Source organism: Phasianus colchicus, chromosome 12 (genome assembly GCF_987193195.1).
Source record: "Phasianus colchicus chromosome 12, bPhaCol1.hap1.1, whole genome shotgun sequence".
Taxonomy (NCBI): Eukaryota; Metazoa; Chordata; class Aves; order Galliformes; family Phasianidae; genus Phasianus; species Phasianus colchicus.
The window spans coordinates 8,472,528-8,488,122 of record NC_143447.1 but is presented as its reverse complement, the minus strand read 5'-3'; the positions used below and the strand labels follow the sequence as shown (position 1 = coordinate 8,488,122).

Sequence of the window (15,595 nt, the reverse complement as noted above, 5' to 3'; positions counted from 1 at the left end):
AAAATGAGCGAAATCTTTAAGTAAAAAAATTTATTCCTACCTATGAAGGTAACACCTAAACAGAAGCCATCTATGATTTAAGGATGCCTGTGTAAGTATTTTTATAGTTATGATAGTTGAGGAAATAGCTGCACATTTAAGGTATTTTCTGGGGAAAGGTAACAGCAGTACAGAAGCTGAAGGAAATGCTAAATTCCTTCCGTTTTTGTTCAGCCCTGTGGGAAAAAGGACTGCATGATCAGCAGCACACGAGATATTAAAATGCAGGAGGTTCAAAACTAAATGATAATCTGTTGTAAAAAAAAAAATGAACCACAAAAAAAGCCGCCACCACCATTTTCATTGTGACAACATTTCTAAAGCACACTCGTCTCTCAGGGGAGCAAAACTAAACTTCCTGTTCCAACTTTGTGTTTTTATTTCTTGCAGCATTTTGAGTAACGAAGATAAACCAGGAGCCTATGAACTTCACCTCTCAGTGAAAGATTACTGCTTTGCTAGAGAAGATCGCGTTATAGGAATGACAGTTATTCAGCTGCAAAAAATAGCAGAGAAAGGTAGCTGTGCATCCTGGTATCCCTTGCTGAGAAACATCTTTGTAGATGAGACTGGGTTAACAATTCTTAGGATACTTTCTCAGAGGACCAACGATGAAGTTGCTAAAGAGTTTGTAAGACTTAAGTCAGAAACAAGATCTGCTGAAGAAACAGCCTAAATTAGTCAAGTAATGCAAGACTATCACTGTAAGAACATAGATTCAGTGCTGTTGTCTGAATAGTGCATGCATGTGCAAATTCGTGGGAATGTTTAACTATGTTTTCAGTGTTTGCCAGTACTTCTGTACTATACTTGCAAAGTATGTCAAGGAGCTGTATATCTTTTCTACATATTTTGGTCTTTGTTAAAGTAATTGTTCCAATGAAGTGCCAAAACTAAAACTAACATTAAGAGTAAATGATATACTATATATTTTAAAACGCTGATTTTGCCTCATCTTGATCCCTTTATTTTTTAACATTTATAAATAAATAGCTTTTTGAATTGATTAATAGTCTGTCTCTCTTAAACCACTGTGTTGCATATTTTAACTTAATTTATGTCCCATTACTTAAAAAAAGAAATAGCTAATTTTCTTCAAATCATCATTTTATGCTAGCCTCATTTTAGGTATCTTACTGATAACTTTTTCTATCATGACTACAGATGCAGTTACTTATAGAAGTGTTTGTAATTTTATAATTACCAGTATAAAGTAATGATTTTTGCATAAAAATGAAAAAGGATGGAAATATTTTATGCTAATCTTTTTCCAACCTTTCATAAATATCACTGTGAAGAAATGTTGTTTAAGCAAGTTCTCAAGAAGCTGTGCTTATTAGAGTTTGTTACTGACGTTTGATATCTTGAAATAACTTTGTTCTTCAAAACTGCCAAGGTAATACCATATTTCTATTAAAGGGGTATCTGTAGAATAAGACTGTCATACAGCATATGTGCATTCAAAAACCATTTTTAAATGATAAGGTACTGCAGAAGGGTTAATAGTTTGGAATACAAAGCTGGTTTGTTTCTAGGAATTGTTTCTGAAAAGTAATAATGCAGGTAGCATTTTCACTCAGTTATTAACATTGCTTTACATAGTTAGCTGTAACTTCAGTTAAGTGCTTTATTTCTTTTGTTTTGGAGAGTTTTTAGCTTTGGCTTTTTTGTTGGTTTTGGTTCAGGGCTTTATGTTGGGGTTTGTTTTTTTTTTTTGGTGTTTCTTTTTTTTTTTTTAGAGAAGTTCAACAGTTTGTACTTATGCAACATTACTATGTATTGCACTAAACAAACTCTGTGTCCTGTAAATATATTTAGTGATAAATTGTAAAATAAAGTATGAAGAAACCGCTTCTAGTCATATTATTTGATACTGTTTATATTTCTATAGATTCAAATACCAGTGAAGCCAGTGAACAGGTTACAATACAGCATATCAAAGTATGATGGCTAGATGCCTAGCATTTGGCTCTTTTCCAAGTATAAGATGCACGTCAAGATCACAGAAATTTATAATCAGCAGGGCACACATTTTGTTAATGTACCTGGACATAACATTCTGTAATAATGCAACACACATTCTGCAGTATACTATGTGTATTATGACTGAACATTATATGCGTGTCATTATTATTAGCTACACGTTCCCAACTCAAGTTGGAGTTTTCAGCTCAGAGTAAAAATAAATAAACGGAATGAAGGATACAGAACTAGTACAGACTTGATTCCAGTCATTTAAAACACAGTGACTTCACATAGATAAAACAAAAATTCTTGCCAGGATATGCTTCCATGGCATATTAGCATGAAAGAGCAATTTAAAAACATTTTTTAACCTTACATCCTCCTGAGAACTAAAAATTAGATTTTCCAGAAATATATTTACACCTTTAGAAAAGACAGGTTAAGCTTATCAGCACTGATCACTACGCATTGCAAATTTGTACAACAGATTTTGATGACTATATTTTTTCCTCATCACTTCAAAAAGGCATTTCTCTATGTGAAGAGAAATGATAATTTTACATTCCAAGAAGTAGTTTATAATTTTAGGCGTTAAATGATTCCTAAAATGTTTCTGAGAATGCTACTTCAATAACACCTACTAAATATAGGTTTCAAGTAATCGCAAATACTTGCAAAACTCAAAAATTTGAAACAAATTCAAGAACCTAATATTTCAGGTGTGTTTTGTGTTATTTCAAAGCAATATCCATATGTAGGCATCAGTAATGTCTACAAAATTAAAGATCTGGAGTCCGCATAATACCTCCTCCACAGCAATGGCACTTGTGAGTGCAAGTCACACCACTACTTGGCTATATCTCTGTACAGTATAGATCAATACACAATCTATTAACAATTAAGAATTAGCACGAGAAATCATCAGCAGATTTGGTCTCAAAAAAAAAAAAATAATAATGGGGGGGAATTCTCAAGGGATGAGGTTATTCCTGCAGTATAAGAATGAACATTATAGAATCAAAGAAAGATCTAGGTTGGAAAAGGCCTTCAAGATCATTTAAGTCATCTAATCATCACCTAACACTGCCAAGTCCATCACCATCTCACATCCCTTAGTGCCACATCTACACATCCATAAAATACCTCCAGTGATGGTGACTCCACCACTTCTCTGAGCAAAATTATTAAATTATTGTAGGAACTACCGAATTTTCAACTTCCAAACTTAAATCATCCTATGATCACAGAGCAGATCCTCCTGGATGATATTAAGGCACATGCAAGATGTGGAGGTGATCTAAGACAGCCACAGCTTCACCAATAGCAGATCATGCCTGACCAACCTGGTGGCTTTCTATAATGGAACAAACAAAGTAAGGGCAACAGATGCCATCCACCTGGATTCATGCAAAGGCTTTGACATGGTCCCACGCCACATCCTTATCTCTAAATCAGAGAAATATGGATTTAAAGGCTGGATTATTCTGTAGATAAAGAGTTGGTCGGATGCTCACAGTCCATTGCAGTTATGGCCGACAGCCCTATGCCCAATTAGACACCAGAAGGAAGTGGTGTCTTCCAGGGACCTGTCTTGGGATCGATATTCTTAAACACTTTTATCAATGACACAGACTCTGAGATTGAGTGTACCTTCAGCAAGTTTGTTGATGACACCAAACTGAGTTGTGCAGTTGACACAGCAGAAGGAAGGCATGCCATCCTAAGCAACCTGGACAGGCTTGAAAAGTGAACCCACATGAATAGAATGAGGGTCAACAAGGCAATCCCAAGTATGAGTACAGATTGGGAAAAGACATCTTTGACAGTAGCCCTGCTGAGAAGGACTTGGGGGTCTTGATGGATGAAAAGCTAGAATGATCCAGCAGCGTGCAACTGCAGCCCTGAAAGTCACCTGCACCTTAGGCTGCATCAAAAGAGAACTGGCTAGCAGGGTGAGGGAGGTGACTGTCCCCCTCTACTCTGCTCTTATGAGGCCCCATCTGGAGTACTGCACCAAGGCTCAGGGCTCCCAGCATAAGGATGCAGAGCTGTTGGAGTGGATCCAGAGGAGGGCCATAAGGGTGATTAGAGGGCTGGAGCACTTCTCCTATGGAGAAAGGCTGAGGGAGTTGGGCTTGTTTAACTTGGAGAAGAGAAGGCTCCAGGGAGGCCCTGGTTCAGCCTTCCAGTACCTGAAGGGAGCATATAAAAAGAGGGATATGAGAAGGAATAGCTTTAAAACTAAAACAAGGAAGATTTAGGTTAGAAGTTAAGAAGAAATCTTTTACTCAGAGAGTGATGAGAGGCTGCCCAGAGAAGCTGTGGATGCCCGACCCCTAGAGGTGCTCAAGGCAAGGATGACTGGGGCCCTGGGCAGCCCCACCAGTTAGTTGGGCTTTCAGGTCCCTTCCAACCTAAGCCATTCTAGGATTCTATGACTGTAGATAACATGAAAAAATTATTACACAATAAATAATGTCTGGTTCCATTAATTAAAAATGAAAAGGCTAGGGAGCATAGCTTCTGTTTTGTTTTTGCATTAAGCATATTTAGCACATTTCTGTTGTTTATTCTACTGTAGAACAGCATGCATTTTGGTCTGCAATATATTCAGCATCCACTTAGCACTGATACACACCAATACAGAAATAGCAACCAAACTTGTCAAGGAAGTCAGTCGCTGTCCACAGTGATAAATAGTCTGTCTCAGCTGCACATACCAGAAGTAATCAGGCAACCTGGCAAAATAAACCCTTATAATCAACAGCTTTAAACTCTAGGCACTAATATCGCACTATTTTTAACAGATCATTACTTCCTGCATCTACTCTTCTGAAAGATGGAAAGAATATTGTAACATATCATGGGGACATCAAAATGCAAGTAAATGCAATGGTGTAGCACAACTAGGTAAATTCAAACATTCTATGTTGTGAAAGTCCATTTATGTGGAAAGGTCTACAGTGCTATTTTAAAAGAAATTATGTTCTCTTTTTACTTAAAAAAAAAAAAAAACTTTTCTAATCCCTGAATTTTTACTTAGAAGAACATTTTCTGAACTCTAATGAACGAACGTGAGTGAAGTAACAGCTATTTACTTCCATTTCACCCCTCAGTGACACCTGAACTGATGTAATCAAAACTCAAGTTGGAACTCCATTTGTGTTTGTTACTATAGAGAATAACATAAACACATTGGGAAATAAAGAGAATGAAAGAGGAAAAAGGCAAAATTGATTTAAGAACAAGTTTTCTATTCTGTTTTCTATCCCGTTCTTTTACTACCTGGAAACCATTTGACATGCACCTAGAAAAACAAATACCTCTAGAGAAGCCTGAGCTAGAACAAAACTTCAAATTAACCAGTATACTAACAGCATGAGAACTCAATTCACCACAGATTAAAAGAGACTTCTTTAAATCTAGCTTTATGAGGTGGAAATGTATTAGCCAATTATAAGGAACTGCATTAAATTTTCCTCAGTGAGCTTCACTATTAATATCTGACCAAAAAAATTAGTAGCGCTTGAATTAAATACATAAATATTCAATAAAGCAAACACTCTTAAACCGAAAGCAACAGATTTAAAACAATTTTATTTAGCAAGAAGCATAGGCTACAGCAACACCTTCAATCCTCACCTGCCATGAAATATTTCACAGCCCCTAAAACTCCATATAGATAAACATGAAGTAGGATCTGTCTAATGCCATTTTTTAAACAGTACCTGTGTTAAGATGACAGCATTTGAACTACAGCATTTGGCCTTTCATGTGAGACTCCGTACCCAGGAAACTGAACATACCAAGGGAAACATCTACCAGATAGAACTTCACATGCATGGTTCTCCATATGTGGTATCTCTTTGGGAGAGTTATTAGCATCAGAATAATAAAAACATAGTTGTTGGATTATCAAAATCTAAGCACTGAACTATGAAACTATTTTTCACATTATTTCCTCCCTACTGGTTGTTATCTAGGCTTTGATTGTGCTCTTTACTCTGTCTAGATGTATTGGCAATGAAAGATTTTAATTTCCTTTCAGGTCTTGTATGTTCCATCACTAAAGATTCCCCTAAGACTAGACTGTAAATGATTGTAAAAAGTGTATTTGCACCCTTGAACAGCATACAACCAGAAGATCCCTTCTGAAAAATTCAGAAAGTATTTCTCTCATTCTGTAAACTGTAATTCTCTCATTTCCTGTCACCTGTCAGCAATTTAATCATTTTCTTATTTTTTTTTAATGTAGAATTTCAGTATCACACCATTGTATCTTGGAATCTGACCTGAAATTGTATAACAAATGATCATTTCTTGTTTTGGTGGTCCTGTGTGGAGCCAGGAGTTGGACTCGATGTTCCTCATGGTCCCTTCCAACTCACAATATTTTACTGCTCTAAAACCACATCTCACGTGCAGTTATCCTTTCTCTGAAGCTTTCAGCCTAACTGCAGAAATGAAGTAGGCCAGAAGCTGGGCGTAGGCTCTAACTTCATGTTCTGAGATAGAGCTGTGGAAACTCTAGTTAATGCACACAACTAACCGATTGAAACGTTGGGAGAACAATAGGAAGTTATGCAAATAAAGCAACAAGATTGATTGTTCTGGTAATTGACATTTACAAAGCAACCACCCTTCCACCAGCATTATGGAGCAAATCGCTATTACTTATTTAAACACACTTACTACTCATGAGCTTATGCACCGTACCTGTCCTCAACCTAGAAATGAACGTGTCCAGGACAGCCTCCTTTGCCATGGCCCAACCAATTATGCAGTTCATTAAGGTGCAGACAGTGGGAACAGCTCTACGGAAGCAAATGCCATCCCTCAGAGCTCTGCTAGCCCATACTATTGCAAGTGCTCTCCAAAGTACAAACAAGGCATTATTTTCTAAATTGCTTTCACACCCTTGGCAAGCACTAAATGTCACTGTCAGAAGAGACTTGATTTGTATTCCTATCCACCCTATCACATGGTGGTTCTTCTGTATTTTATTTTTTAAATACATCAAAAGCATAAACCACCCTAAGAACTGAATCTAGCCAAACACTTGGACATGATACACTCGCCACCTTCCTGGATAATAGCAGCAATCACAACTTTCCCTACAGAACTTCACTGCCAAAAGTAGTGAACTCCATTCTTCATTACACACATAGTCCATTCATAATCAGCTTTTTTCTATGCAATAGGGAAGTTAGCCTTTATTCAGGTAGCTAGTGAATCCATCCACGAAGCCAGTCAGCCATATCAAGAAAGGTCAATATAAAAATCATGCTATAAACCCATTTCCTCACACATTGTGCCATGCACATTGGTTGGATCTGATATACTTAACTAAACTAAACAGTCTGTTCCCGCAAGTTCTATTTGCATTTTCTCTATAAAGCCAGGGCGTTGCTGTTAAGGATGCAAACTCACTGAATTCATTTGATTTCCCTTCCTCAGGAGCTGGGTATCTTTTTATGTCCATCACTGCTCCCCAGTAACTAGGAGTGACAGGAGAGATTTAGTTTTGATTCTACAGCAAAAAAAAAAACCAAAAACAAAACAAAAAAAACCACAAACAAAACAAAAAAAACACACCCCTTCCCAAAATCACATGCTGCTATCTGAATTTCTACATTATCTACTACATTCTCATTTAAATACCAAACTTCTATATTTACACTTCCAGCAGTAAAACGATTCTAAAAATTTTAATTGGAGTTGACTGTAACCTCTCCAGCAAACAGCACAGCTGATCAACAGCCAAACAGAAGATTTTGAGTAGAAAAATCTGCTCTTTCAGCACTTCATTCTAGTTGAGCCATATAGCTCAAGTTGCTTTCACCACCCTGGATCTGATTTTCCAGTTTGTGGGCAGAAGGTTATTGGTTGAATGGGACTCTGAAGTAAAAAAATAAGGTATGCTGAATCAGAAACATTTAGGGGAAAGATAAACTTCTCTTCTGAGATATAGACATTTTTTAAAATAAAAGATGTTGTCAAGACTTCTTGCATTACTAGCTAAGATTTACACAGAAGGGACAAAGGTACCAAATGCATATCTTAGAATCACAAAATCAGTTGGGAGAGACCTTTGGAAAGCACCCAATCCTACTCGTCCCTCACACTGAGCCTACAAAACAGGCTGTTACCACAGAGAACTGCAGAAGCAGACAGATGCACCTCCAGGTTTCACAACAAGCGTAGTTAAGAGGGTAGACATAGCTAACAGATAGCTCGGCTGTAGCTGGAGGTGAATAAACACAAATAGGTCTTATGAATAGTAGCTTCCATGGCACTGCAATTAACTCAAATTTGAGTGGGTCTCAAAATTAGCATCTTTGTTTTCTAATATTGATAATTACATAATCTTTACAGGGTCTCTGCATAAAGATCTTTGATTACTAAAACACGCTATAATAAAATGAGAACACTTGTAGATTTAATCACTACAGTTAACATTAGGATATAATTATTTTGGTTTAAAACTCCACAATAACTCACAGCTGTCCAAAGGCAGCTATAAAATGGTACATCTAACATCTACTATTTTACAGTGAAAATAGATGAGTTTTTTTGCAGAGACATTTCATCCTTTCTGCATGCCCTTTGTCCTTTGGATACTTATTTACATGGTACAGTCAGCCAGAAAGTTACTGCATCAAAAGAAAGAGACATGATTAAGTTCTCAGCTCCCTTTCAAATTGAGAAAAAAAAAAAAAAACATGACATATCAGATGTGCGTGACAGGAGACTGGATCTTGACATGTGAAATGACAGATCTGGGGAGATGACAATATACCATATCTAAAAAGAAGTATTTTTTCCTGAGCAAGAGAAACCCAACTTGAACTTTTGGAGTCAGTATCAACAAGAAGTTCTGGACCACACAGTTTCCCAGCATTTAGTTGGCCCACTGATTTTCCACACTAACATAAAATGAGAAAAAAAAATCCAACAGATTATCAACAACATTAGTAGAGAAACTTAAAAATAAATAATAAAACAATTATTTTCATGGTTTCACTTCTCTAATCTATTGTACTGGTTTTCAATGTTCTCATGCCAGTAAATGCAGAAATCAAATCTGGAGGCAAACACTGAAGACAAAGGGATAATTTACTGTTACTTCATTAGTCTAAATTAAAATACCCATTTCATACAAATCCCTTGAAAACTAAGTAAAACAGATGAACAAATGTGACAAACATTAAATTATTCTATTAATTTAAATTCAACTGACAGACATAATTAACATAAATGGATTCAGTGTTATTTACAGACACAGCTGGGCAAGTCTTGGAAAGCATTCTGTGAACATCATTCAGTTGTTTAGACCTGCTTATTTCAATGATATTTTCATATCATCTATGTGCACCTTTTGATAATGCATACACATTATGGAGTTGCACTACCAAAAATTCAAGGAAATGACTTCACAGGAAAAAAATCTTTATTTCGGAAGTGATAATCAACTTCAGATTGTGACCAATGAGCAGGACTGGAAAGATGCCACTGAAAGTGTTAGTTGATACATAGAAACATTAGAACATCTACCTGGAGAATACACCTGTGCACATAGAGTATAAATTAATTTCTAAGAGATTAATCTATAAATTCCTACAAAAGCTAAGTTGAGGACAAACCTCAGTCAAGAAGACAATGAACAAAAGGATCTTCTCAAAATGTTTCTATAGATCAAAGCTTATTTACACAAACTGCTCTGAAACACCTTATGGTTTTCAGCTGTTTCTGAAGGGCAGCTTTGAAGATCAACTAGTCTCCCAAACTCAGGAATGTTAATGCATAAACTTCATGATTTAATTCAACAACATAAACAGACAGAATAGTGTTGGATACTACAAATAAAGATCTGAAGCTCCAAAGTTACCAACAAGAAAACAGTCTGCTCAGACAACAGGAAAGCGTGTTTTCTATTGATAGTAACAAATTCAGTTCACCTTATTCCTTGATACAGTACAACGCTGCCTGCAAACAGCATGCTGTAAGCCAGATCACAGAGCTCTCAATTCACATTAACCGTAAGCACTGAGCCCTGGCTGTAAAAGACTGCTTAAGACAGCCATGCTGGGCCTTCCTTTCCAGACTCCACGCAAGAACAACTCAAAATCCTGAAGGTGATACATGCTGTACACTAAATGGACTGTAAAAGTTTGCATGATGACTAAGAGGAACTTCAATGATGCTACATTAACTTGGGACCCCCAACAAATACTTTTTTCTCTAAGTAGCCTTCAGTGCTACAGGGAAAGAGAGCAACGCAGTGTGAACTGCTGGCCACAGAAACCACTCACAGCTCTGCTCTGTAAGCTCTGTATGTGCTCTTGTTTGACTGGACAGTGTATAAAACATACACTGGTAAGCACAACTGACTTTATCAGAATTGCAACCGAACAGTCTCAGGCAGAAATCAGAGATGCCTTCACTTGCACTTCACTTACTAGAGTCTGCTAACACTCTGATGGTCAAGGAAGCAGCTCTGTCTTCCATTCTTTTGATGATTAGGAGGCCCCACACATTTTATTCAACAATGCTTGCCCATTTAAGCAGAAGTTTTTTTTGTTGCTGAGTGATGACAGTTGACTGCAATGTGAGTTAAGCCTCCAGGCCTGAGGTTACAGCAGTAGGAAAACAAATGTCAGTGACTGACTAGCAGCACACAACACAGAAAAAGGAATTGCCAAAATACACACTGAATAGTACAACACTAATGGAAAATTACTGTGCATTGAATAAAGCTCCCTTCCTCTAGATAACAATCTCCTATGTTTTTTCTCTGAGTAAAGACATCACTGTAGCTACACCATGCCTGCTAGCTTGATTTTAGTTTTTAAGTAGACGGCAGGGCTTTGTCCATAAAACCACACAGTTTATACATAACAGCCACACACCAGCAGTAATACATATGTAAGCTGAATAAACACAATAGCTGCACTGTTTTATAATTCCTCGTGACCACTATTTTAAGACCTGAAAGAGAGAAACAAATGCAAGCCATCAGCTTGCCTTGCTTTTGCAACTGAAATGACACAGTATAGATACTTTGAATGCGTAACTGTGATCATTGTCAGTAGGGTAGAAGGACAAACCTTGGAAGACCAATTGGTTTCTGAGGAAGGGGGAAGAGCCTCAGCAAGAGTGATGAGCAAACTGCAATACAGACAAAATGGCATAAGGGGATATTTTACAGAGATAGTGGAGGGAAATATGATCACCTCCATAATGTAATCAGCCACTTTGGTATCTTTTTACTTTGTAGTCTTCACTGCATTTTTTCCCAGCAATACGGGAGAGAGATTCAGAAGAAAGAAAAGAAGGGAGACAGATATGGAGCAGGGCTGACACGCCATCCAGCCTTAGATTGTATTCCTTAACTGAGAGCAGAACCAGAAGACAATGGGTGTGACACTGATACAACAGATACAGACAGGCAGAGCTCTATTTTTGTCATGTTCTACTCTAGTTCAAATGTTCCTTCCTTTGAGTGCCATTTCATTAATGGTACAAAACAGATTTTGATCTAGGTCTCCCAACTCCTCTTGTACCAAATGAAGCCTAAATACACGGGCTCTGTACTTCACTATCCTTTGTTTGTTACAAGATAAATATATTCCCAGCCTGGAAGAAACAAATTCAAACTAAGGACGCTGAGAGATCATTTCCCTGACTAATGCACAGGCAAGACACAATACCATTAACTAGGTAGAATGTTCTCCTGAGGAGCTTGAGAAACAACAGCAATTTTCATCTAATGATGCATCAATGTATCAACATGCTAATTTGCACCTACACAGCAATATTAAATCAATACGCCTTTTAAACGGTATCACCTTCCCCTACATAATTTGTGAGAAGCAGCTCACATCAGACTGAGCTTTCGATGTACCCTGACTGCTAGGAAACTGAATTAAGGCTCTCATTCTTCCTTACACAGCTTGACATAAGAAACAAAACATTGCAGGAACCACTGAAGTCAACAGCAGTCGTGAACTTAACTCCTATCAACAACTGTGCTCTATAATGTTCAATAGCCCATATAATTACAACACATCTCTCTAATGCAGAGGATTTCATTTCTGATCAGGGAGACATTCCACAGCAGAAAAAAAGAAAGAAAGAAAGAAAGAAACCTGTAACACTGTTTACATTTAGTATTGGCTTACTGCATTTTTGCTAGTTGGAAACAATGAAGAGTATTATGCTGAATTTATATCTTTCACTGTCACACACAAAGTAAACAAAGCTTACGTATAACATGCAATGTACGTATCAAATCTCTTCCCTATTTACAAAGTGCTTATATACAGCTTGCAATTTTGATACATTTTATTATTTAAGACTGACTACCTAAAGCTGTGAGAAGGGGTTAAACCTTTGTTATTAGCTATTTAGGCTAGCTCCAACCAAAAGAGTCCTATTTGAATGAATGTAATAGCTACAGTTAGCTGTTGAAACAGAAACAGAAGTGGTCTAAAATCCAGTGCTTCAGATAACGTTTCTACCAGCAAACACAATTAACTGGAACACCTGGAGCACATCTGTCTATGCAGAAGACAAGCGAGCATATCAGGAAATAAAACTTACCACCAGAGGAGGAAAGCTTGGCAAGGTAATTGATATTTCAAGGAACAGTTTGCATCTAGATGACAGTATCAAATAAAGTATCACTGAAAAAAGGGATACCTCAAACAAGATATATTGCCATAAAACAGAGAAGAAAGGGCAAAATTGAAAGAGAAAGGTTTTTTTTTTTTGTGCAACACAGACTGCACTACTCTAAATCAGACCTGTCAGCTGGAGAGTCCTTTGAGACTGTTACAATGTAAATTATTTAGACAACTGACTGACAGAGAATAATTAGCAGATATCTGTGCCAAGGTGACCATAACAACAAAAACCCGCAACTCTTCAGAGCTGACTGTGAAGGAGCTCTAGCAGGAGGGGTGAAGCTCTAGATGCACTTGGAGATTCCATGACAAGAACAAAACTGATTAGATATAAATCGAGTACCAAATATACTTTCAGTAATCCCTTTGTTAACACATGACAGAAGTGGAACAACTGGCTTTTCCTACTCTTCCTGCCCACAGCTCATGCTCACAGGTTTGTTATCTGAGCATTGTTTGAAATTTAGAAAACTACTGAAATCGGGGATAACAAATGCTGCACTCTGCAATGCATTTTACTACTTAAAATCACAGTCAGCCAATACCATAACATCAAAAAACCAAGCTACACTGCACACAAATTAAACACTGATCTACTAATGTGGATTGTACTCAGTTCTGCCACAGTTAAAGGAGAAACAAATGCACCATCTATTAAGATTATTAAACTGCTGGTCCAGCGTTATTGCAGTTTTGAGCTTCTGCAGCTTGCTAACCTGGGAACCCACAGGGTCATGCCTTTGTTTCCAAGCATGCCTGAAGAAGGCTCAGTTTGTGTTACTCTTCTTTCATTATTAATGCAAAGAAAATAGTCTAGCTGTTGAGGCCAATTGCACAGCAGAGCTTTGTAGCAGCCCTAAGACTTGAGAAGGAACCATTGTGGCACAGCAGTCTGCATTTCAAACCAAATTTAAATTATAAAAAGACAACGTGAGACAGCAAAATTTTTTCTCTAGTATTATAACTTCAGCAGTTTGTGATAAAATCCATGTTACTACAGTAGTACTCATAGAGCAGTCACAATCAGGTAACCACCAAAAAAGGTTCATCTCAACAGCAGCAAAATTGACCTTGGATCAAAGCTGGAATTGAGCTATTCTTTTTCAGAAGTCTAGTAAAGCAGATGTGTGTTCTGCAAGTAGAGGACCATTAAAACAAAAGAACATGCCGAAAATCTTGATAAAATTAACTGTAAGGTATTTGTCAAGAACACAATTTCATTAACAAATGTGATTTACAAGAAGAAAGCATTCTCAATGAGATTTGTGAAATGAACTGTAGTGGAATAAGTTCTGTAAGAGTCTGTCAATAAGGACAAATTGCTAAAGATAGAGGAAGAAAAATTAGAATCCAGAAAACTCAAAGGGTCAGAATGACCTTTGGCTGCCAGCTCATATCAAATTGTTTTAAATAATTCTGATATCGCATTGCAGTGTTAATTTATTTAAATAACATAAAATTCTATTGTAGTTTGCCAAAGAGCAAATTTTATAATTATGAAAAAAAATTGTTTGTTTTTAATCAGATTTTTTTAAAAACAATAATATTACATTGCTATCCAACAGCTTTGTTATAAGCGCAAAAAAGGTGATCCATCTGCAGCAAATCAAGTTTTCTCCTTTGAAAGGCATCAGATTTCAGAATTTACCCATGTCTTTTTCTTCCTTAGGCTTGATTCATAAACCACTGGAAACAGTGGGAGTTTTTACATGTGGAATTCCACATACTTTTTTACAGTTCTCCCTACAGAAATAGATGTGCCAAGCATGATGTAGGTATGCTTGCATAAAAGCAGAAGTCTTCAGAGAACAAGATTACACACAGTCCCATGTGCACATTAATTCACTTGTAGCCTCCACTACAAATGCATGCATTGCTCTAGAAACAGGAATTAAAAGACTGCCTGTTTCTTGGTGGTATTTTAAGAATGGCCTTCTGAGTGGGCAATCAGCCAAAGCTGACAAGTCAGGATTGGAAGAACGGCCCCTCGGTATTCATCTTGTGCTGCTGATCTACTCACCACCACAAGCCTCTGAGGGGTGATTCTCATCATAATTATTCACACACAGAGAACTGAGAAAGCAGGATTCAATGATTTGTTTAAACTACAGAGGGCCAGGGACAGAATCAGAATTGCTATTCAGGCAGCCGGATTTGCTCTGTGTTGCACTTTGCGTTTTTCCCGAGGCACAACATGGGGCACATCTCTGCCTGTGATTCTGGGTGTTTCAACATGTCTCATTGATTTTATTAGACCGAGAAGGAAGATTTCAACAGACTTTTCAACTCAGCTGGCCCTCTGGTAATTGTAGGTAGTCAATGGAGGGGAAAAAAAGGCACATGAAGAATCCAACTTTTTGAAATTTCTGGAGATATCAGTGTGAAAAGGAAATCTATTTTCACTGTGCTGAAGGATATCAATACGCACAGACAATAATTATTAATTCACAGCTTAAGGTCGCTAGCTGAGATGCTTCAGAGGGCTTCTTTGCCTATGTATCCAATACTTGCTTTAAAAAGAAAGATTTTCAAGAGCTATATATAAAAAAAACAATCTGGGCAAATTAAGCAGGTAAGTTAGCAAAATCAAACCTTAAAGTCACTTATAATTCAGGAACTTCCACAGCTGCCACTTGTAGCCAGAATCATGTTTGCCAACAGAAAACTACTAAGCTTCACTTAGAATCTAAGGCTTGGAAATCATACACCCACAGACAATGATCCATAAATCTTTGCTAACTACTAGTAAAACTGCCTGAGATCTGATCATATTAGGACTCATAAGAAAAAATAACACCAGTATTCTGTCACTTGTGCCCATTACAGTGCCTTGTGGGTTTAAATGCATATAAATCATTTCTCCTTTTTCTTAATTTTTCTGTTGATTTGATTAATATATGACATAC

At 37.2% G+C, this 15,595-nt stretch overlaps 1 protein-coding gene and 1 long non-coding RNA gene across 5 annotated transcripts in view; one reads left to right on the top strand and one right to left on the bottom strand.

The window, feature by feature from the left end:
• UNC13C (unc-13 homolog C) overlaps positions 1-1,740 on the top strand; it is a 122,945-nt gene extending 121,205 nt beyond the window's left edge. For both annotated transcript variants that reach the window (XM_031616543.2, XM_090148847.1), the window contains one exon: positions 430-1,740. In XM_031616543.2, the coding sequence (XP_031472403.2) occupies positions 430-715 (286 nt within the window). In that variant the 3' untranslated portion in view covers positions 716-1,740. The remainder of the gene's footprint in view (positions 1-429) is intronic.
• LOC116225570 (uncharacterized) overlaps positions 1-15,595 on the bottom strand; it is an 82,613-nt gene that overhangs the window by 16,318 nt on the left and 50,700 nt on the right. The gene's annotated exons all lie outside the window — the stretch shown is intronic.